This window comes from Pogona vitticeps, chromosome 3 (genome assembly GCF_051106095.1).
Source record: "Pogona vitticeps strain Pit_001003342236 chromosome 3, PviZW2.1, whole genome shotgun sequence".
NCBI classification, from domain to species: Eukaryota; Metazoa; Chordata; class Lepidosauria; order Squamata; family Agamidae; genus Pogona; species Pogona vitticeps.
This window is the reverse complement of record NC_135785.1, coordinates 55780297-55805593: the sequence shown is the minus strand read 5'-3', so window position 1 is coordinate 55805593 and position 25297 is coordinate 55780297. Positions and strand designations below refer to the sequence as shown.

Sequence of the window (25297 nt, the reverse complement as noted above, 5' to 3'; positions counted from 1 at the left end):
CTCTTGCGTTCCATGGCTATATAAAACGTAAAAGATGCTTAAGATAAACACAATTCCCTTCATAACAGCAGCAACAAATAAACAGCAGAGATTAGACCCTGAATCTCAAGGACTCCTCACGGGCAAGATCAGACTATATAATAGGAACCAGGCACTGCACCAATTTGAGATACAGTGGTGCCTCGCATAGCGATTGCTTCGTATAGCAGTGTAATCGCTTTGCCATGAAGATTTTGCGATTGTTTTGCGATGTTCCCTATGGGGGAATTTCACTTTGCGATGATCGGTTCCCTGCTTGGGGAACCGATCATGGCAAAGCAATGCTTTTTAAACAGCTGATTGGCGCCGCACACTACCCCCCAAGAGCTCGTGCATAAATAGGGGACAGCGGGAGGGGGGAGCGGGGCGCTCCGGATTGGCGCCTTGGGAGGAGAGAGGGGCGAAAGGCCTGCAAAGGAGGAGGCACCCGCCCGGGACCGGGATCAGGGCGGCAGCGGCTGGATGGGGGGCGGCGTGCCAGAGACCCCCTCCTCGCCCCGTCTGCCAAGGAGGCTGTGTGTCGTCCCGGACTGGCTGGCTGGCGGTGGGTGGGTGGGTGGCACATCCCTTCCCGCCCTGGGCGGCTGCCTCTGAGCCCTCGCTCGCCGGAGGAAGCGGCGCTCCCTCCCCCCCTCTCGGTCCTCTCTCTTGGGACCGGGATCAGGACGGCAGCAGCTGAACGGGGGGAGCCGTGTGCCAGAGACCCCCTCCTCACCCAGTCTGCACTCCGGGAGAGCCCCGCCAAGGAGACCAGGCGTCCGGGGTTGGCTGGCTAGCGGTGGGTGGCGCGCCCCTTCCTGCCCCGGGCAGCTGCCTGCCTTCGAGCCCTCCTCCCGCTGCTTGCTGTCCAAGGCAGACAAACTCCGGAGGCCTTCCTTGTGGCGCCTGGGGAGCGCGGCCGCGTCTACGTCGAACCGCCAGGCGCTGCGGGCAGGAGGGAGGCAGAGGCCGGAGCCAAGTGCTTTGGGCAGCAGATGCCCTGTCTGCGGGGCCGGCCCTGGAAAGGCTCGCTGCGTTTGCCAGGCGGCTGCTCAGGCAGTGGCCTGTCTGCGTCCCACCCTTCCGTCTGCACCCCAGTGGAAAAAGCAATGCTTTTTTTAACAGCTGATCAGCGGTTTCAAAATGGCCACCCGCTGTTTTCTGGGACGGATTCCTCGCTTAACAGGCAGCAAAAATGGCCGCGCTATGGAGGATCTTCGCTGGATGGTGAGTTTGAAGCCTCTAGAAACGCATTAATCACGTTTTAATGCGTTTCTATGGGCTTTTTATTTTCGCATCGCGACGTTTTCGTTTAGCAGCAATTTCGCTGGAACGAATTAACGTCACAATTCGAGGCACCACTGTACAAGTTCTATCCCAATATACATCCAGGCAACATTATTACATGATGAAACAGTAGTTCTAGGGTGAATGGCATCTGAAAGTCACAGTAAAGAAGAACTTCAAAGAAAGACTCTAGTACAGAGTTGCTAAACTAGAATGTAATAGTGATTTTAAATACTTAGGCCCTCAATTGAAACAATGGTTTTCAATTCCCTTTGCATAAAGCCATAAATATTTTGGCACTGTCTTATGACTCCTCTTGCATATGATGTTTGTGCTTAACTGAGCAAAATTGCCTCTAGAAGCAAGAGAGAAAATAAACCAGTACCATGATGTAGCCAGCCATAATGATTCAAATAGGAGGATTTAAATCAGTACCACTAAAAGTTCTTGGGACGTTTATCCCAGAGTATAAACCATGTGACCACGATTCAGTACAACAGAGATATGGAAAGTATTGGAAAAACTAGAAAACATTTCCTTTGTGTGACCCAGGCCTGAGGGAGAGAAAATATACATGGAGATCACCTCACCAATTAAATGGACTCTATGAAAACCTATTCCACAATAAATTCATTAGTCTGAAACAGGACTTGGCAACTTTGGAGGAACGGGGCCCAATTTTCCATGCCAGGACTTCCTGTGAGCAGCTCCCAGAATTAGAAAAAATAAAAACTCTGAAGTGTCTGGAAGTCTACTTTAATGTTTATGCAATGATACTTTTATCCTGAATTTCTTGGAGAGAGGGGCACTAGTGGGATTCAGGGGATGCATGCAATCCACAGGCTGAGCTTTGTTCACCTATGGTCTATAAGATACTACAAGACTCATTGTGATCATTGTTGACAGTTTGATAAACAGCAGACTTGAACTTGCTCAATAAATGAGGCAGAGCTTGTACAGTATTTTTGCTGGGAAAAGCTAACTGATCTTCTGCAATGTTAGTGGCTCACTGATTGCACAGAGCCTATGCAGAAGAACGTATTCCTATGGGATAAAGTAAGGCTGTACAAAGTCAAAGGGGTGGCAATTAATATACATTACTAGGATGAGGAAAGAAGTCAGGTATGAAATAGTGTCATTGAGCAATTCAACAGATTATCATCTAGCATCCTTTGTTCCATTTATCCAAGCACACAGCTGGGTCTCCCTATGCTTATATATACTGCCCTTGAAAGGTCCTAGCCACTCTAATCTGTGCATTTCAGTATCAATCAGAATTATTAGATTTATCTGTTTAATGAGAGGATGTGAATTGGAAGAATCAGGAGACAAACTCAAGGAAAGTAAACAAGGCAAGGAAAAAGTAAATAACCCAACATTGAGGTTCTACATTGGCCCTACGATAGCTCTATACATCTAAAAATATCACTCAATGGGACCTTTCATTTCCTCACAACAACAATAATTCTGATACAATTAAATAAAATGCTATTACTTATATACAATTAAAACTGGCAAAGTCAGAATGAGCAAGATAGCAGGCTGACCTATTTAAATATTTCCTGAACAGACTTGACAGGAAACTGGCCAGGCTTGTTCTTCTAGATCTCCCATCCAAGAGGATGAGTTGGGACTCGTGATTTGTCCATGCTCCACACCTACACTTGGCATCACAGATTAATTTTGTCATCACAGTTATAAATAATATTGCTAGCAATATATTCTAGCAAAGCTGTTTACATCTGTTTTATACCTGTTACAACAAGATGTTCTCCCTTTTGGCATCCTATACTAACCAGGCAAATATTCATATATATAAACAACAAGTTCATCATGTAAGAATTTTTAAGGAAGACAGTGAGTTCTCTAAATCAGTCATTCACAACTCTTTTTTTTTTTGACCATGGCCCTTTTAGGAGATCCTCTTAGGTTTTAGTGCCCCCTATCAAACAAGGATGCCTTTATGGATTGCTGCCTTGTTGTGGCGACGGGGCTTGAGTAATTCAGAGAAGCTATGGGCTATGCCATGCAGGGATACCCAAGACAGACAGGTCATAGTGAAGAGATCGGACTAAACGCGATCCACCTGGAGCAGGAATTGGCAAGCCACTCCAATATCTTTGCCAAGAAAACCCCATGAACAGAAACAAAAGGCTAAAAGATATGATGCTGGAAGATGAACCCCTCAGGTCGGAAGACATCCAACATGCTACTGACGAAGAGTGGAGGACAAGTACAAGTAGCTCCAGAGCTAATGAAGCGGTTGGGCCAAAGGACGCTCAGCTGCGGACGCACCTGGAAGTGAAAGGAAAGCCCGATGCTGCAAAAAAAAAAAAAAAAAAAAAAAACTGCATAGTAACCTGGAATGTAAGATCTATGAACCTTGGTAAGCAGGATGTGGTCAAACAGGAGATGACAAGAATAAACATGGACATCCTGGGCATCAGTGAACTAAAATAGATGGGATTGGGCGAATTCAATTTAGACGATTATCATATCTACTATTGTGGGCAAAAATCCCACAGAAGGAATGGAATAGCCTTCAATAGTCAACAGAAGAGTGGGAAAAGCTGTACTGGGATACAATCTCAAAAATGATAGAATGATTTCAATACGAATCCAAGGCAGACCTTCCAACATCACAGTAATCCAAGTTTATGCACCAACCACTGATGCTGAAGAGGCTGAAATTGACCACTTCTCTGAAGACTTACAACACCTTCTGGAACTGACACCAAAGAAAGATGTTCTTCTCATTATAGAGGATTGGAATGCTCAAGTAGGGAGTCAAGAGATAAAAGGAACAACAGGGAAGTTTGGCCTTGGAGTTCAAAACGAAGCAGGGCAAAGGCTAATAAGAGTTTTGTCAAGAGAACAAGATGTTCATCACAAACACTCTTTTCCAACAACACAAGAGGCGACTCTACATGTGGACAGCACCAGATGCGCAATACCGAAATCCGACTGATTATATTCTCTGCAGCCAAAGATGTAGAAGCTCTATACAATGTATTTGCGAAGGCTTGTTCCACAAGCTCTATACAGTTAGCAAAAACAAGACCTGGAGCTGACTGTGGCTCTGATCATGACTGGGCTAGTCAGGTATAATCTAAACCAAATCCCTTATGAATACACAGTGGAAGTGAAGAATAGATTAAAGGAACTCAATTTGGTGGACAGAGCAGCAGACGAACTATGGATGGAGGCTTATAACATTGTACAGAAGGTAGAAACAAAAACCATCCCAAAGAAAAGAAAATGCAAGAAAGCAAAGAGGCTGTCCAACGAGGCCTTACAAATAGCAGAGAAAGAATGGAAACAAAATGCAAGGGAGATAGGGAAAGTTACAGAAAATTGAATGCAGACTTCCAAAGAATAGCAAGGAGAGACAAGAGGGCCTTCTTAAATGAACAATGCAAAGAAATAGAGGAAAATAATAGAAAGGGGAAAACCAGAGATCTGTTCAAAAGAATTGGAGATATTAAAGGAACATTTTGTGCAAAGATGGACTTGATAAAGGACAAAAATGGGAGGGATCTAACAGAAGCAGAAGACATCAAGAAGAGGTGGCAAGAATACACAAAAGACTTATACCAGAAAAATCTGAACATCCTGGACAAACCAGAGAGTGCGGTTGCTGAGCTTGAGCCAGACATCCTGGAAAGTGAAGTCAAGTGTGCCTTAGAAAGCATGGCTAACAATAAGACAGTGAAGGTGATGTCATTCCAGTGGAACTATTTAAACTTAAAAGATGACACTGTTAAGGTGCTACACTCAATATGCCAGCAAGTTTGGAAAACTCAGCAGTGGCCAGAGGATTGGAAAAGATCAGTCTACATCCCAATCCAAAAGAAGGGCAGTGCCAAAGAATGCTCCAACTACTGTACAACTGCACTCATTTCACATGCTTGCAAGGTTATGCTCAAAATCCTCCAAGGCAGGCTTCAGCAGTATGTGGACGGAGAACTCCCAGAAGTACAAGCTGGATTTCGAAGGGGCAGAGGAACTCAGGACCAAATTGCTAACATGCGCTGGATTATGGAGAAAAAAGCCTTTGACTGTGTGGACCACAACAAACTATGGCAAGTTCTTAAAGAGTGCCTGGCCACCTTATATATCATCTGAGAAATCTATATGCGGGACAGGAAGCAACAATTAAAATTGGATATGGAACAACTGATTGGTTCAAAATTGGGAAAGGAGTACGACAAGGCTGTATATTGTCCCCCTGTTTATTTAACATATGCAGAATACATCATGCGAAAGGCAGGACTGGATGAATCCTAAACTGGAATTAAGATTGCTGGAAGAAATATCAACAACCTCAGATATGCAGATGATACCACTCTGATGGCAGAAAGTGAGGAGGACTTAAAGAATCTCGTAATGAGGGTGAAAGAGGAGAGCGCAAAAAATGGTCTGAAGCTCAACATAAAAAAAAACCTAGGATCATGGCCACTGGTCCCATCACCTCCTGCCAAATAGAAAGGGAAGATATGGAGGCAGTGACAGATTTTACCTTCTTGGGCTCCATGATCACTGCAGATGGGGGACAGAAGCCACGAAATTAAGATGCCTGCTTCTTGGGAGGAAAGCGATGACAAACCTAGACAGCATCTTAAAAAGCAGAGACATCACCTTGCCGACAAAGGTCCGCATAGTCATAGCTATGGTTTTTCCAGTAGAGATGTATGGAAGTGAGAGCTGGACCATAAAGAAGGCTGACTGCCGAAGAATTGATGCTTTTGAATTGTGGTTCTGGAGGAGACTCTTGAGAGTCCCCTGGATGGCAAGAGAACAAACCTATCTATTCTAAAGGAAATCAACCCCGAGTGCTCACTGGAAGGACAGATCCTGAAGCTGAGGCTCCAATAATTTGGCCATGTCATGAGAAGAGAAGACTCCCTGGAAAAGACCCTGATGTTGGTAAAGTGTGAAGGCAAGAAGAGAAGGGGACAACAGAGGGCAAGATGGTTGGACAGTGTCATCAAAGCTACCAACATGAATTTGACCCAATTCGGGAGGCAGTGGAAGACAGGAGGGCCTGGCGTGCTCTGGTCCATGGGGTCACAAAGAAACAGACATGACTTAATGACTAAAAACAACAATCAAACAAGAATACAACACGGATGTTATGATACTAATAAAACCTGGAAAAGATCAATTCAGAGGACCTAAAACTTGATCAGTGCCAAGGTCTATACTAATTCTTTTGACAATGCCAGTCCTTTTTCATTCATTCTCTATAAGTAAATATGCTAGTATAATTCCTAAAAGATACACATCAAGACCATGAAGTCAGCTTCTTAACAATCTTACAGAATTTCAGGAGGCAACCAAAATGTATGATTCACAGAGACCATGAAGAAGAAGAATGTCACCTAACATGTGAGAATGCTTATATGAAAACAGAAAAGTCTAGCAAAAGTGTTACCGTATGTCATAGATTCAGAAAAATCTTTTGAATTACTGTATAGTTTTCAAAGAAGTAGCCATGTTATTCTGTGCAATCATATTCAGACAAAAATAAAAACCAAAAACCAAAACAGAAACAAAGAAATAAAGAACAAAAAATGTTGCAGCACCTGTTATATTTCAACATGAGCTTTTGTAGGTACATCCACTTCTTCATATATTTTAGAGTGAAGCAAAACCACAGGGTAATGGACTCTCAGCCTTGACTGAGGCTCCTGCCACTTTACACCTCAATGGAAGTGTGGGACTATCCAAGGAAAACAACGTTCTTATTGTTCATTATAGTGCTATTGTCATCCTCCGAATCCATCTCCTGTGCCTACCTTGTATATAACCTGTGGTTTTGCTTCACTCCACTATCACAAAGTCTATGTATCCATGAAAGCTCACACTGAAACATAACAGCTAGTCTTTAAGGTGCCACAACATTTTTTGTTCCTTTTCATATTTTTATTTCTTTGTTTTTACTTTTGTGTTTTATATTAATTTCTATCTGGACACTTTTGTCTACATAGCAGTTCTGATCACTTTGAGAACTCAGTAGTTGTTTACGACTTTCCATCTATTCCCAATGGCTAAAAAAGACCAAGGAAAGATTCACTTGTCTCTTATACTAACAATTGCTGAGGAGCAGTGTGTTATGGTGGTTGAAGTGATGCACTTCAGTCAGAAGGCCCACTTTCAAATGCCTGTTCAGCCATGACATTCACTGAATGACTAAAAGCAAATTCATTCTCCAGATCACATCTCCTAGAGTTATTGGGGGAAGTGGGGTGGGGGTGGTAAGCTGAGGAGATATGGATGTACAGTACACTTGAGCACTCTAGAAAGAAAACAAACAGCTGCAAAATAAGAATTCATTTTTAAATGTGAATCATTTTCCATGCACCTTGCATTGATTTCAAGATAGTAAGGTGGTAAGTCTCCCCAAAATTGACAATATGCTGATGGTAGTGGGAACACTACAGAAAAGACACACAAACAGAACTGCTGAATAGCTCTGTGTTTTAGGTATCTGGGGTTGGGAGTTCAGTTCCCCACTGTTCCTCCTTGACAACGGCTGGACTTGATCATCCATAGGGTCTCTTCCAGCTCTGCAGCTCTAAGATGATGATGATGATGATGATTGTATCAAAACCACAGAATGCATGAGTTTATAAAATGCCAAATACAGTGGTGCCTTGACTTACGAACTTAATCCGTCCCACAACATGTTCGTAAATCAAAACGTTCATAAGTCAAAGCACCATTTCCCATTGAAATGCATGGGAATGGGATTAATCCGTTCTAGCATTTAAAATAAAAATAAAAATAAAAATAAACAGAGCAAGTCCCACTCTGGGACTGCAAAAAATTAATAAAAAAATAAATCCAAAAATAAACATTGGGGCAAGTCCCATGGCGGAAAATTCAAATGGCGGAGGGTGGTGAGGAGCACCGAGGACCTACATGGCTGCCCCAATGAGCAGCTGCTGGTGCCAGTTCCAGAGCTGGAGCCTGTGTCAGTCACCAGTGGCAGCACTGGTCTGCGGAGGGCAGCAAGGAGCGAGCAGGAGGCGAGCCAGAAGGTGAGCGGCCAAAGCAACCCGGCCAGGCTCAAGCCTCCCGATGCTGGGCCACCCCCACCCCCACCGCCGCATCCCTTTCCCGAACCGTTGGGGTGAAAGAGCTACAAAGAAGCAGCCTCTTTGCCACCAACGGTTAGTACATTTAAATTTCCCGCCCTTTCCCTTGCCTTTTTTTCATTCGTAAGTCAAACTCCGTTTGCAAGTGAAAGCAAAATTTTGTGAACGGAGCTGTTTGTAGAAGAGCCTCATGGCACAGTGGATAAACCGCTGTACTGCAGCCAAAACTGTGCTCACGACCTGGGGTTCAATTCACGACCTGGCTCAAGGTTGATTCAGCCTTCTCTCCTTATGAGGTCAGTAAAATGAGTACCCAGCTTGCTGGGGGGGGGCAATGTGTAGCCTGCATAATTAACTTGCAAACTGCCCAGAGAGTGCTTGAAGCACTATGGGGCGGTTATATAAGCAGCACGCTTTGCTTTTGTAACTCAAAATGTTCGTAGATCAAGGCGTTCGTAAGTCAAGGCACCACTGTACAAGGTATCTTATGGGTTAAATGTGTCTTCAAATACACAGCCCTTTTTTGGTAAAAGATTTCCTATGCCTGAATTCTTGACAGTTTTTCAAAAATTATCATGAAAATCCCAAATGCAAAAGTTCCCTGTTCCTAAATCTATGTACAGTGGGGTCTTGACTTAAGAACGGCTTGAGTTAAGAACATTTTGACTTAAGAACCACTCTCATAGGAAAATATTGACTTGACTTACATACTTAGATTTGAGTTAAGAACTGGAAAAAAAACCACGTGGGAAGCAGGGAAAGTGCAAAATTTGAACTTTCAGTTAACTGTTGGCCAGTGAAAACGGTGCCTGTCTGCTTCCTCACTCCTCCCAGCGTTTAGAGAGTGGATTGGGAGACAGTCTTCGGACTGCCTGGTACTTGTACTGCCTGGACTGTCTTTTCCCTGCCTTCCCTGAACCTTTCTTGACCTAAGAAAAAAAAAGAAACAAAATATCCCCCTCTAGTGGTCGAAGGCGGAATAGCAGCTTCCCATTAGTTTCTATGGACGGAAAAGAGCAGATACGGATCAAATGGTTTTCAATGCATTCCTATGGGAAATGCAGATTTGACCTGAGAACTTTTTGACTTGAGAACTGCCTTCCAATACAGATTAAGTTCTCAAGTCAAGACCCCACTGTACATACAAACAAATACGACCACTACCCAATTCAAATCTGCTCTACTGTAATCTGAACCTACTAATTTCTCTCAGCAGTCCCAGTCCCAGTTGCACTTCTTCATACTAACTGTTTCCATAGTGGGCAATTTGTTATTATGTCCCTAAAAAGAAAAACATGCTAGTTAATGATTGTGATGAACTGAACCACTTTAAAATTTCCAAAAATATTAACATGCACTTGAGAAAAAAGCAGAAATGTAGGAGTATCTTCTTTGAATGAGCAAAAGCTCTATAAGTAAGTGAGAAAAATTGCAATGACCACAACTGCAGAAGACATATCTGGATTCTGAAATCTGAATCATAAATATAGAGGAGATCATCTGGACAAAATGGCTCTCAAGGAGATGACATATGTTGTACAACAGAACAAATGAGGACATGCTATGACTGTTAACATGAAAATGCTGTACTAAGATAGTGGTTCCTAACCTTAGGTAACCCAGGACTGCAATTCCAAGAAGCCTAGAAACTTTCTTTAAGGAAATACTGTAGCTGTAGAAGAGGATAGAGCTGAAACATCCAAGTAGAATCCTGGGAGGCAAGTGTGTGCATTATGCCTCTTCAAGTCAATTCTGATCGACGGCAATCCTAGTATGGGAGGTATGGGAGATATTTAAGGAGTGGCTTTACCAGTGCTACTCCGCAGTGAGTTTCCATTCTCAAGTTGAATCCAGGTCTCCTGAGCCCCATTCTATCCACCATACTACACTGGCTCTCAGTGTATTCCAAGTGTATTACTCAGAATACACTGATTCCTCTGTGTACTACTTTTAAAGTCAGAAAGATTTCTAAATGGCAGGGTAGATATAACCTGCCCAACCCAAGTAACAATAACACTATTCAGAGTTTCAATAAAAGGGTTAGTCTTAATTTGTAAGCTTAGGAACCAGACTAGTCTCACTCCTCTCTATCCTACATCCTGCAGTTAGAGAACTAAATCTGAGGAAAAGCACAATCTCTGTCCATAGGTGCTCTGCAGGCAACCTGAGAACCTGGAAAACCAGAGACTGTCTGATTGTGTGATGCTACTCCACATGTTAAAAGACTGCTAGGATGGGGAGAGTGGGACTAACTCTTTTACTGAATAAGGTTTAAACTGTATCTACAAAAACATGTTTCCACTTGATGAATTTTGGATGTTTTGCTCTTCGTCCTTTGGCTTTTGAGGCAGATTTGAAAACTGGCAAAGAGGGAATAGCTCACAGAGCTCATTACAGAAATCCTTTGCATTGTGCAATCCGGAAGAAACTGATCCGAGCCATTACATGCCATCACTCAATGAAGAGACAACTACAGTAAATGAGTTGGGGGCCACTGTTGCTCCTAGTCTTCCCAGGTGTTTCTAGATGCCCGGAGTCTGGGTAATCACATTGTCATATGAGGACTACACAGAAACTGGCATGGTGGGGTATTTTGCGTAAGTAAAAACAATATTGTGCATTGATGTGTTTTAAGAGGTCAGTGTTAGTAATCAAGGACGATTCTTCTATAAGCAAGCAAATTTCAAATGTTTACCTTTGTTTCACTTTCCTTTTGCTTGCTATTAACTAATCACAAACTTCAGTGCAGTGAGGCTTAAGCTTCTCATTCATCTTTTGAACATAAAAAAATTATAAGGTAAATATAAATTATTCTGGATTACACCTGGTAAGTGTGGTTACAAGAAGGGTGAACAAGAAGCATGCAAGTTTACCTGGTGTACCTGCTGCTAATAATTCTGTTCTGTTGACAACAAAGGTACGAGACAGGGACAAGGAAACTAGAAGAGGGAGGAAAAAAAGATGAGATCAGTATCCGAAAGGTTGCCGATACTGACAGTTGACAAAGGAGAGGGTTAGATTTGGGTACAGTGAAGGAATAAAAAAATTAAAAATCAAACTAGAAGAAACAATGAAAGAATAAAACAACAATGAACAGTGGTCTGAAAATTAATAAAAATAACATGTAAGAAATGACAAGTCACTAAACTTTTAATGCCCCTTGCTACTAACACTAATAATCATAGCAATAGAAAATGAAGTTAATCTTACAGTATCCTATCAGATATCACAAAAAACAGTTTAACAAGACAGAAATAAGGGATAAACAGTACAAGACATAATGATAGATAATTTTAAAGGTGTGATATTCCTACTAACGCATCCACTCTGTGTGTCTTAGCAAGAAATGGCTTTCAGTACAATTTATTTCTTAGCCGTGTGAATAGCTAATTAACCCTGCAAAAATCAACATTCCATGTTACCATCGTTTTATTTTTCAGACATGGAAGAATAGTTAATTGTTCTGTCTTTCGGGTGCTACAGTTAGCTGTAATATATAGTTACAGCAATGTCTACGCATCCTTCAATAATTCATCCTCCCTGAAACATTCTAGATTATACCAGACATGAAGACAATACCATGGACTGATGGCATGTTTGTAGCAACATACAAGATGAAAACAAAGCCCATCAATTGCTACTGTAATATTGGACATCCGGAAAAGTGGCTGGCAGGCATTTTTTACCTCTTCCAAGTTATGAAATAAAAACATTTTTAAGGTATTATCCCAATAAAGTGTACAAACAAAAGGCATCTAAGAGACGAAACTGTCTCTTCGAACTTAGGCACACATTAGCTGAAATCTTATTGCTTAGCGTAGTAAGTTGAGCTAGAATAGGCCCATGGAATCAATGGAATGACTCATGAAATTCACAGACTGACTGGGTCTACTCTAGTTGTGACTTACTATATATTAAGCAATAGGATTTTGGCTACTGTATTTAAGCCCTTGTTTTCTGTATTAAAAGTAAATTGTGAACCTGCAAACCTAGCTCTAAAGACAGAAATAAATCAGTACCAAGACAGCCTAGACGGCCTTCCTCTAATGGAACAGTGTTCTAGGTCCAGGATAACATTAGACTTTTGCCTGCAGGGGGGAAAAGCTGAGCAGTGTAATGCACACATAAACCCACAGCATATGAGGAAGAGGTTCATTACACAGAAACTTCATTATAGGAAACCTGGCAAAAGTATTTGAACAATCTAATATTCAGAAAATTCAGAGAGGACTAAGATCCACTTAATATAAGCAAACACCACTACAGTGCAGTTCTGCTCCCCATCCAGTGTAAATCTCTTATCCTTTGCCATGCAAAATATGAACCAAATAGTTCACAGTGTTTAACAAGACAGACTAATTTACTGAAAATTACAGTGACAGACCAGGAAGATTTTTAAAAATGTTTTGGTTTAACAGCAGATTTTTAGCAAGTAAGCAGATGTAGATAACATACTGCATCCTTCATCTGTGTCGTGTCTTCTAGATCTTTCAAGCTGTTTATGTTGACAGTGGGGTACTGCTCTCACCAGATTTCAATGAACCCTGAACTAGTTTCTCTTGCAACTTTAACCCCAGCAGAAGAGGATTTTTCTTCTAGAATATTTTAGAAGCTGAACAATTACCTGGCGATGCTGTGAGAGCCATCACTCCATAATAAGAGAAAGCACCAGCTTCAAACTTCATTCCTTCTTTTCCTGCCTCCACTTCTACTTTCCCCTGCACAGAAAAAAAGGTGGCAACATTCATAGAGGATTCAAAAGTATTTGAGCTATTATATTAGTTACGTAACAAAGAACAGGAGTCATAGCTATAGGAGCAGTGTGCATCCATTTCAGAAAAGAACAAGTCCAGTGAACACTGGCCCAGATTCTACAATAGCACATCATAGTTCTGCAAGTTTGTTAGGTATATCAGAAACGTGACACTTAGCAAAAAAGTAAACTGTGGAAGATTACTTTAAAACATAATTAGCTGTCCTTTAATTCTAAGGCCCCACACTTTACACATATCCTAAGAGAACCTAACAAATCAGTGGAGATTGAGTCAACACTTCTATAAGTTCCATTGATTCACACTGGCCTATTCTAGTTGCAACTTGCTACACTAAAATAATTCACAACTAGAATAGGCCAATTTGAATCAATGGAACCTACAGAGGAGATGACTCACCAGATCTTTACTGATTCAGTTGGCCTATTCCAGTGTGCCTTATTATGCTAAGTAACAGGATTTCGGCCATACAATCATTGTGGAGAAGCTGTTAGGGCTGCAGGATGAGAAAAAGTCTTTGATTTCCCAGAATAGACATTGACAGTTAAGTCATCCAAGTATTGTCAATTTTTGGAAATGAAGGACTTTTCCTTATCTTGCAGCCACCAATAGCTTGCCCACAATGAAAGGGATTCAACAGAAGCCTCAGAATGTTTGGGAAGGGAGGTTTCAGAATTTTTTTATTTGCAAAAATTTGCTTTGATTATATTATCAGCATTACACAGCACAGCTCAGCAAACAGGATTTCAGCTAAAATATAAAACAGATTCAATTCACAAAGTGAGAAGGAAAAATCCTATAAGCTTTTTTCATCAGTTAGCTACTTTCCACCCAAACACAAAGCAACTGCCAGGGCTGTGTTTTGACAAATCTGAATGGTAGTGAGCACAACAGAGTATCCTGTAGGCCATCTTGCTACCACTGGTGTTGTCAACATTCAGGCTGCCCTTTGCTATGTGAAGCATCCTTTAACCTGCTGGCAATGGGGACACAATTCTGTGCAGTAATATCGGGCCATTTCTTGACATTCTGAATTGTAGATACAGAAGCATAAATATCCCACATTAATAAAACAAAGGGTTTTTTTAAAAATTGAATTTCCTGATTTTTTTAAAAACAGAAGTCTAAGCACATGTACACACAAATTCCAAAAGAAACTCCTCTCATGTAGAATTATCCAGTACTAGAGGATACCTGAAGATGAGCACATGATCTATACTGGGAGAAGAAAGAAGTGAGAAGAGCTAGGATGTAGCTGTAGTCCCTCCGTGTCAAAATATTTTGAAAGGCTGTTTTGGACTTCATGAAATGGTGAAGCAAAAGGATCAATGAAACATGTACTGTACATCCTTTAACATCTCAGGTAAACAAATGTTGTCATGCCCACTCCACAGATTACAGACTAGAAAGCTATGTTCTAGTTTCCAAACCCTTTCCTGGGGTTAGGAAATCTGAGGAAGACATGCTATATCAGACCAAAGGTTCTACAGACATATTATGTACATGTTTTCCAAAAGATGTCCCCTTGCTTTTTGAAATTAAAAGAAAAAAGAAAAAGGAGCTTAGATTGTCACTGGAAACCAAGGCCAAAATCATCCATAACAATATCAAAGAAAGAAAGTGAAGAAAGATAGGGACAAAACCCAACTAATTTGAAATATGGTGTTGTGGGAGAGCCTTACAGATACCACAAACAGCATGAAGGCAGAAAAGTGGGTGCTCAGTCAAGTCAAGCCTAAACTCTCAATACTGCAAAAATGAGTAAACTGAGGCTATCCATACATGTACGTATTATGGAAATACAGGCCTGACTAGAAAAGACAATTTTTCTGTGAAAAGTGGAAAGAGGCATGTTACATACAGCACTGATGTTACCTGTCTGTCATGGGTTTGGAGGGAAAGTTCCATCCTATGGGGAGTGGAAGGCGGGACATCAGGAGGAGGGGCTGTACTATATATATATGTGAAGCCTGTGTGGTGAAGAGGAGACGCTGGGAGACAAAGCAGCAGCTGGGAAGAAGAAGCTGGTGTGGGAGTCTGTGTGTCAGACAGGGTACTACTGTGTGTCAGAGTACCAACCTGATAGGTTCAGGTGTCTGTTGGTTAGCCAGAACTGATAGGTTCAGGGTCTGTGCTTCAAGTTAAGGGTTCTGTGTGAACCAAACTGTATGCATGTATGAATGAGAATAAGCCACGTTACTTTATCTTATTCACCTGATCATTTTATTTTCCCTGTGTGTTGTATTTAAATAAACCTTATTCTTTTATTTGTTAAAAATCCATCCCTGGTCTGTGTGACTTCTTATAGGGAATGGTTGGTGGCAGCTTAGTTAACGTGTGGCAGATCCCAGTAGGTCTGGGTTTGTCACATTGATTGGTGTCCAGCGTGTGGGATACGACTGGTCCAGTTGTCCAGCGGTCCAGCAAAGCCTTGGCAAGTGTGCCCAGAGCAAGGGGGGTCTAGTCAGGGACAATCTGAGGCGCGTAGGTAATCTTCTAGGTGTACCTCACGGGGAGGTGCGCTAGTGGAAGAACGTGTAACCTCAGATTGGGGACTAGATTAGGGTGCTCTGAGGCAGCCTGTTTTGGCGGGAAAAAAGCTGAGGCAAAACTGTGAAACAGCAGTGATCTAGCCTGCCTGCTGAGAGGCCCAGCAGAGGGGGGTAGACTCTAACTCGCTACAGTTGCAAGTAGTGCTGAAGGACAGCAGCAATCTATAGGGAAAGCTGGTTCTGAGGCAAAAGAAAAAAAAAAGTGGTCGTTTTATTTTGAGGCTTGACTTTTTAAAGCAGCCTGTTCTGGGGGGGATTATGCCCTTGACTCGAAGCCAAATGGCAGAAATGGGTGAAGTGAAAGACCCCCAGGTAGACCAAGGTTCTGAGGATGAATTTGGCTCAGTGCAGGGTGACAGCACAGGAGAGCAGAACCCAGAACTCAGAAAATTGCTCCTAGCCCAACAGCATGAACTGAGGGTGAGGGAAATGGAGGAAAGATTAGAGAGAGAAAGAAGGGAAGAAAGGGAAAGGCAATTTGAAATAGAGAGATTGGAAAGAGAAGAAAGATTAGAGAGAGAGAAAATGGCGTTTGAATTAAGAAAATTGGAACTGATGAATCAGAACAATAATAACAATAGGGATTCTGAGGGAGGCCAATTGTCTAAAGCTGACCTGAAGAAATTCCCTGTATACCACAAGGGAGATTGTCCTGAAGTGTTCTTTTCCCTAGTGGAAAGAGCGTTTGTGGACTTCTCAGTAAGGGAAACTGAGAAGATGACCATCATGCGATCGTTAATCAGTGGTAGCCTGGCTGAAGTCTATGCCGAGATGCCTGAGGAACTGATGAAAGATTTTGCAGAGTTTAAAAAACTGGTGTTTGCAAGACATGGGATAAATGCGGAACAGCTGAGGCAAAGATTCAGGTCCCTCACAAAGAAACCAGAGCAGACTTTTACCCAAGTGGGGGCTCAATTGGTGAGGCTGCTTGAGAAATGGCTATCTCAGGAGGGGACAGAGACCTTTCAGCAGCTCAAAGACTTGATAGCTCTGGAACAGTTCTATTCAGTCCTGCATGGGGAACTGAAATTCCAGGTGAGGGAAAGGAAACCGAAATCTGTGGCAGAAGCCGCCGAGATCGCAGATTTTATTTCCCAAATAAGAAAGCCCTTGGGTGAGGGGAAATCTGTAGGTAAACCCAAAGAAACCTACAGCAAGTACTCTCAGGGACCAGGGAAAAGCCAGCAAGGGGGAGGGGCCCATGGTGAAGGGAAGCCCTCAGACATGAAACCAAGACCTCAGATTTTGGAGGGAAAACCAAAACAAGATGAGAGAGAATCAAAATACACCAGAAAATGCTATTTCTGTCAGGGAAAGGGCCATCTAATCTCAGAGTGTGAGAAATTAAAGCAGCTAAAAGGACTTGTGCCTCAGGATTCGAGTGGAACCAAGCCAAAAGCTGTGTTCTGTGTCCAGAAAGAGCAAGGCTCATTGTCACTGAGGGAGCCTGTTGCCATGGCTACTCAATCTGAAACAGCTACATCTGCTGATCAGGCTGAGGAAAATGGTCCTCTTGTAGAGGTCAGGCGCTGCCTGCTGGTGAGAACAGATTCTCAGTTGTTTGAGACAGCAGGGGTGGACGTAGGAATACTTGGACATCAGTATCGGGGGCTGCGGGACACTTGTTCCCAGGTGACCCTGTGCCATCCAGATATTATTCCCAGGGAGTATGTAATCCCAAATGAGAGCATGAAGGTGGCAGGGATTGAGGGACAGGTGATTTCGCTGCCAGTAGCGGAGGTACCGGTGAACTTTCAAGGCTGGAGGGGAGTTTGGCGGCTAGCAATTTCATCGACTCTGCCAGCAGCCGTGCTCGTGGGAAATGACCTGGCTGAACATGTGAAACGGGTGCTAGTGATTACACGTTCACAAGCCACCACGGGGACAGTTCAGGGGGGTAATGATGAGCCAGAGACGGAAGCAGGTGGGGGGAGGTCAGAAGCTGTGGTGGAAACCTTAACCACAGACAGCAGATTTGGACAAGAGCAAAAGGCAGACGCCACTCTCCAGAAGTGTTTTGAGCAGGTGACTGACGCCCAGCTAACACCTGAAACCCCAGTGAGATTTCTGGAGGAAAAGGGGATTTTATATAGAGAGACCCTGAGGAATATCTCAAAAGGGGGAGATGGGATCAGAAGTCAGCTGGTGGTACCTGAAAAGTATCGCCCCATGATCTTACAAAGGGGGCACTCTGACATGTTTGCTGCGCACTTAGGGGTGAACAAAACACAGCAGAGAATCACACAGAATTTTTACTGGCCTGACATAGGGAAGCAGATCAGGGAGTTCTGTAAACAATGTGATGTGTGTCAAAGGCAGGGGAATAGCCGCGACAGGACCAAAGCAAAGTTGTGCCCTTTGCCTGTGATTGACACTCCGTTCAAATGCATAGGGGTGGATATTGTGGGACCTTTGCCCAAGGCCACAAAGAGGGGGAACAGGTTCATTCTCACCATTGTGGACCATGCCACGAGGTACCCTGAAGCCATACCCTTGACTAACATTGAAACTAACACAGTGGCAGATGCCTTGGTGGGGTATATGTCCAGGATGGGATTTGCCTCAGAAATAATCACAGATTTGGGCGCATCGTTCACGTCAAAGCTCATGAAACGCTTATGGCAAATCTGTGGAATTAAGCACAAGGAAACTACTGCCTATCATCCTGAAAGTAATGGGTTAACTGAGAAGTTCAATGGGACTCTAATGCGCATGATTAGGGCTTACTTGGCAGAGAATCCAAACAATTGGGACCAGAAGCTGCAATCCCTTTTGTTTGCTTATCGATCAGTGCCACAAGCCAGCACCGGGTTCAGTCCATTTGAACTTTTATTTGGGAGAAGGGTGAAAGGGCCCCTTGATTTGATCAAACAAAATTGGGAGCAGATCACCCAGGATGACCCACAAGACGTTGTGACATACATAGACACCTTGATGAATGACCTAAAGAGAAATCTAGAGCTGGCAGCAGAAAACCTGCAAGCTCAGAAGGTCAGACAGAAAACATGGTATGACCACAAAGCTAGAGAGAGGCACTTTGACCCAGGGGAGGAAGTGCTTTGGCTTAGGCCCTGCAGGGAGAACAAACTGCAGCTCAAATGGGCAGGACCATATAGGGTCATTTCCAAGATGTCAGACCTGAACTACCTTATAGAGCAGGAGGAGAACCAAGCAAGGAGGGTGGTTCATGTGAATGCCCTAAAACCCTACTACAGAGGGGAACAGAGGGTTTTATTTGCGATAAAAGCAGCTGAGAGTGAGGAAGCTGAACTACCTTTCTGGGAGGGTAGAGGGGAAGTAAAATACAACCCAGAGGAGGTAAAGATCAGTCCTGCACTCACCCAAGACCAGCAGCAAGAACTAAAAATGCTGCTTAGTAAATATCAACAGGTGTTTTCCAACAAGCCGGGGATAGTGAAGGGAGTGATGCATCGGATCCACACAGGGGATGCACCCCCGCAAGCAGTATCCCCATACCGAGTAACGGGACCCTATAGGGACAAGGTGCGGAAGGAGCTGGACGAGATGCTTAGGGAGAACATAATCGTCCCCTCTTCTAGTCCTTGGTCCTCTCCGATAGTCCTTGTGGACAAGCCTGATGGGAGCATTAGGTTTTGTGTCGATTACAGGAAATTAAACCGTGTAACCACTCCTGATGCCTACCCAATGCCCAGGCTAGACAACCTGATTGAAACCATAGGGGGTTGTCGGTTCATCTCATCATTGGACCTGGTAAAGGGATATTGGCAATTAAGAATTGATCCCAGGGATCAAGAAAAGACTGCCTTTTGCAGCCCTTTTGGTCTCTATGAGTTTCGAGTCCTGAGCTTTGGTCTCAGAAATGCACCAGCCACATTCCAAAGGCTGATGGACCAGACCTTGGCAGGGCTCAGTGACTTTACAGTGGCCTACATTGACGACATAGGGATCTTCAGTAATACCTGGGAAGATCACCTGATACACCTGGAGTTAGTGCTGCAGAGGTTAAGTGCAGCAGGGCTAACAGTAAAGGCCAGCAAGTGTCAGCTGGGTAGCCCAGAAATAAAATACTTGGGTCACATGGTAGGGGGAGGAATGATAAAACCCCTAGAGGCCAAAATAGAAGCTGTTCGTGATTGGCCCAGACCCAACACCAAGAAAAAAGTCAAATCATTCCTTGGGTTGGTGGGCTACTACAGAAAGTTCATCCCGAGGTTTAGCGAGATTGCGGCTCCGCTGACCGATCTGACGAGGAAGAAGGCTGATGACCGCATCCCGTGGACCAGCGACTGTGAGGCGGCGTTCCAGAGGTCGAAGGAGGCGCTAATCAACTATCCAGTGCTGCGTGCTCCAGACTTCGACCGGGAGTTCATCATCTACACCGATGCGTCTAACAGCGGGGTAGGAGCAGTTCTGTGCCAGGAGGATAAGAATGGTGACCAGCATCCAGTGTCCTACCTGAGTAGGAAACTTCAAAAAGGTGAGAGACATTTGGCAACCGTGGAGAAGGAGTGTTTGGCCATAGTCTACGCGATCCAGAAGGCCAAGCCTTACATCTGGGGAAGACATTTTGTTCTGTGCACTGACCATTCACCACTGCAATGGTTAAAGACAATGAAAACCCACAATAGCAAACTTATGAGGTGGGCTTTAAATCTGCAGGACTATGACTTTGAAGTGAAGGTGGTCAGAGGGTCAGTGAACTGTGTTGCTGACGCCTTGTCAAGAAGACCTGAAGAATGAAGACGGCGAAAGAACATGGACTATGTATATATTTTGGTGAACAAAAAGTTAAATGTACCTGTTTTTTGAACTTGGTTTGTATGAATAAAGGTAAATTGATGTAATGTATATGGTAAATGTTTAAATGCCTAATTGCTATGGTTAACTTAGAATGTAAGTATAAGTAAGTATGATATGGTATGTATAACTGTTGTTGTGTGTTTTATCCAGGTTGTTTTTTTGGGAAAAAGCACCTTAGCTTTCCCCCTACAAAACAACTTATAAAGAGGGGAGGTGTTACATACAGCACTGATGTTACCTGTCTGTCATGGGTTTGGAGGGAAAGTTCCATCCTATGGGGAGTGGAAGGCGGGACATCAGGAGGAGGGGCTGTACTATATATATATGTGAAGCCTGTGTGGTGAAGAGGAGACGCTGGGAGACAAAGCAGCAGCTGGGAAGAAGAAGCTGGTGTGGGAGTCTGTGTGTCAGACAGGGTACTACTGTGTGTCAGAGTACCAACCTGATAGGTTCAGGTGTCTGTTGGTTAGCCAGAACTGATAGGTTCAGGGTCTGTGCTTCAAGTTAAGGGTTCTGTGTGAACCAAACTGTATGCATGTATGAATGAGAATAAGCCACGTTACTTTATCTTATTCACCTGATCATTTTATTTTCCCTGTGTGTTGTATTTAAATAAACCTTATTCTTTTATTTGTTAAAAATCCATCCCTAGTCTGTGTGACTTCTTATAGGGAATGGTTGGTGGCAGCTTAGTTAACGTGTGGCAGATCCCAGTAGGTCTGGGTTTGTCACAAGGCAGTAGGAAGATGTAATATGAGACAGATTGTCAATAGATGGTGCTGATCCATAGTTCCCCTTCATGGACTGCTGCCTTGTCATGGCAAAAGGGCTTGGGTAATTCAGTGAAGCTATGGGCTATGCCGTGCAGGGCCACCCAAGACAGAGCACCCAGAGTGCTCACTGGAAGGACAGATCCTGAAGATGAGACTTCAATACTTTGGCCATCTCATGAGAAGAGAAGACTCCCTGGAAAAGACCCTGATGTTATGAAAGCGTGAGGGCAAGAGGAGAAGGGAACGACAGATGATGAGATGGTTGGACAGTGTCATTGAAGCTACTAACATGAATTTGACCAAACTCCGGGAGGCAGTGGAAGACAAGAGGGCCCGATGTGCTCTGGTCCATGTAGGCATGAAGAGTCGGGCACGACTTAACGACTAAACAAACCCACAAGATCCATAGTTACAATTTTTGTTTAGGGTGTCCCCATTTTTAGAATTGCCTTGTAGAATGTTGATTTGACGTGCTGCACAATGATATTACTGCACTCTTATAGAGTGATGATGATGGTGATGATAATAATAATAATAATGCAGAATCTCATTTAAAGTCCTATTCAAAAGAATCTGATATGAGAGCAACTAAATTTTATGGTAAATGAGAGGAAGTAAACAGAAGACAGAGTCATTGGATAACAATGCAGTATTGTACTAAGCACCATAACAGGAATTTTGAGGAAAGACCAGTAAAATCTTCTAGTCACAGCTGACCTAAATGTACAGAAGAACTAAGGATGGACATTGTGCAGAAAAACAGATTGGACATACTGCCAACAAAAAGCTAGAACAGAAAGTTGCTGCTTCAGTTTCAAAGGAAGCACTAAGAGCAAGATTCAGTGCCATGCTGGACAAGTGAAAAATGCTATTAGAGCAGTTACATGAGGTCTGGGTGGAAATGGAAAGAGGAAGCATCTGACAGGTGTAGTGTGCAGTGAGGGTATCTGGCAGCAGCTTTTGGTGAGGGACAGATCTAGGTCTCATAAATCAGCCTCTCAGCCTTTGTACAATGACAGAAACCATGTGCACAAAGACATATGGAATCCTTCTTTGCAAGTGTGTAAAATGTACAGCTGCTAGCACTGTATCAGTACTGAATCTGGGCCCAAGTGTGTATAGTGGCTTCCACTAGAAGACTATTTGAATTTCAACACTATGGAAGTCAACCCACTACATCAAACTATAGTTTGAATTCAGATAGGTACACTTTGGTTTACACCTGCTTATATACTTTCATTTTTGTCTGCTCACTACTTCCAGCTCTAATTGCAGTGGCTTGCTAAGACCATATGCATACATAATTTGTCTATTCCATTCTGACGTCACACCAAGTGTTATACTTCATATAAGCTATAATATACAAATCCATACCAAAATATGTGCAGGGGGCTAACCACATTAACCTGTTGCTCCCAAAACAGTAAATTATTGTGATTATTTAAAAATTAACAAATTATTATGGCATACAGTAATTTATTTGTGGATTAGAACCCCAAGATTCATGATTTTTTTTTTTTTTTTTTTTTTTTTTTTTTTTTTTTTTTTTTTTGAGTTAGCAGCTATGTGCATATCCATGCTCGGGACCGGAGACCTTTTAGGTCAGAGTTAAATGAAACAGAAAAAAAAAAAAGGAAACAGAATGCTTCTACCTGCTCTCGAGTTTAAGCCAGAAGTCTTAAACCACAGAATATTTCTATCCTGCCTCTGTTTATAATGTTTCTCTGTCATGTAGCAGACTCAGATGTTACATCCATAGGCATGTGGCAACACTTGGTTGAAACTGACTTTGAAACTAAATACCTGCACGTTCAGCTTCCAACAAAAGGAAATCAAAACCAATACACAGTCTTACTGATATTTGCTAGCTGAGTTTTAAAGAACATACTAAGAGAAAAAACTAATACTGTACATGTATTTTACACACACACACACACACACACACACACACACACACACACACACACACACACACACACACACACACACACACACACACACACACACACACACACACACACACACACACACACACACACAAAGCCTGGCTAGCTATCAGAGGATTCTTGATTTCTTCTTCAATATGGCACATTTAAATCTTAAATATCTATTTCATAAAAAGATGATGGGATTAAGTTGCAGTACTTAGCTTTCAAAACAAGTTAATACACACTTGAGCTGTTGTGGTTCTTTGAAACTTGTCTGCAAGATGTAGAAGATTGCTATGTACAAATATTTTAGCCATCTCATAGACTCAATTTCCATATCCTATTTCACTCTGAAGCAAGAAACACTGCATGGCCAACACTGGGGTGGGAATTTTTTCATTGATCAAATGAAGAAAACTATTTCAAGAAAAACAGGCCACGGGGGGAGGGGGTTCAGACTACCAATACATTCACAGGATCAGCCTCAGACATTTTGCTAGCCTGGGCAAATTAGATACCTCCTCTTATCCATCAGCTACGTTGTTTTGGTATATGAAATAGATAATTCTACAAGTGACAAGTGCCTCTCCCCCTTTCTTAGTGATAAAAGACAATTATAATGAATAAATAATCATGTTTGTGTCATCCAAAATCAGTTGTCTAAGGCAGCTTTCCCAGCCAGCCTAAAAATCACCTTCTGAAATATATAGTAAGCAGAACTAGAGGATGATCAGTTCTGTGCAAAAACAGAGAAGGAAACCTAGCCAGGTAATATGATAAAATATGAAACAGTCCGGTCAAGCAGCACATTTCAAGAAGGTACCTGCATTTGCATGGATATTTCAAAAGTTGTAGAGGTATCAAACCCATATTCTAAAAGTAAAGTAAGAGCAGAATCAGCAAGTCAGTAGGTGGTGCTGTTCTCCCACTATATTAGTCGACTGGGTCATTAAAAATGCTGGCAAGTGTTCCGTCCTGAGTCTACAGAAAACAAATCCTAAAACTACTGGCCAAACTAAAGAGGAGATAAAGAAAAGAGGGATAGAGATAACAAAAAAAACAATATACTGGGACACTTTAAATACAGATTTATTTCAGTGTGAGCTTTTTTGTGGATCAAAATGTACTTTTTCAAACATAAGTAGTGAAATATTTGTCTATATTTATACATACTGTATCTCCATAATCAAGTGAGGACACTGATAACAGAAAAAAGTGACAACAGTTTGTTAACACAGGAATGGGACTATCAAGTTGTTAATTAGTTGAATTACTAGATTCTACCAAGGTACGTAGATGTAGTAATCACAGGAATGCTAAGAGTTCCTTTGGGAAGAGGTCAGAGTGTCATGCGAGATAACTATTTTATACCCATAAGATGTTAGGGAAATCTAGGTTCCTAATGTATGTAACAGTCTAAGAACTAGAACTAATAAACATTGATCTCTATTTAAGCCCCCAGAGCTGCAAAATAATGTATTTATGTAGTCAGTTTCTGCTGCTTCCCTCTTGTGCCTCTGTTTGTAATTCCCTTTTCTCCAATAGCTTTTCAGTTCCATATCAGAATGTCCTCTGAGAGGCTGTTCAGAAACTGGTTTCTCTTTGCTGCCATTCCTGATGTCCAATTTCGGTTCATTCATCCCAGGACACTCTGTTATGGATCTTTAAGTGGCTACTGTAGAAAAAAAGAATTATGTGTATGCATTTGTACTTCTTGGATCTGAAGAAGCAGATTTTGATCCACAACTCACACTGAAATAAATCTATTAGTCTTCTAAAGTGCTGCAATATTTTGTGCGCTCTCTCTCTCTCTCTCTCTCTCTCTCGTCTTTTCTTTCTTCCCCTTTGATTTTGCCAATATGCTGAGACAGACTAACTCCTTTGGAAAATCTTAAAATTGTTTGTGCGGACTGCATCAAATGACAACCAGCTTTGAATTTTGACCTAAAAATATGCCTACCTTTGATCTTGTTTGCAGCTAGTTTATTTTGAGTCTCTTCCCTGCTCTGGAGTCATTTTTGTTGTACAGTTGGGACTTTCTCCTCTGACTGAGATCATGCCAGTAAAATCAAGGATTGCCTAGCG

General features: G+C 42.5%; 1 protein-coding gene across 8 annotated transcripts in view; it reads right to left on the bottom strand.

Annotated features, from left to right (window-relative positions):
• Positions 1-25297, bottom strand: part of CNNM2 (cyclin and CBS domain divalent metal cation transport mediator 2) — a 159834-nt gene that overhangs the window by 11907 nt on the left and 122630 nt on the right. The window contains exons 5-7 of one of the 8 annotated variants that reach the window (XR_013543130.1): positions 25173-25291; positions 13030-13123; positions 11279-11344 (exon numbers count right to left, since the gene is read on the bottom strand). Coding sequence is in view for 6 of the 8 variants with exons in the window: in XM_072995613.2 (XP_072851714.2) it covers positions 9679-9686; positions 11279-11344; positions 13030-13123 (168 nt within the window). In the remaining 2 variants the exon portion in view is untranslated. Of the gene's footprint in view, positions 1-9542; positions 9687-9947; positions 11178-11278; positions 11345-13029; positions 13124-21909; positions 25292-25297 lie in introns of those variants that run through there. The other 7 variants (XM_072995613.2, XM_072995612.2, XR_013543131.1 and 4 more) reach the window with 7 other exon arrangements.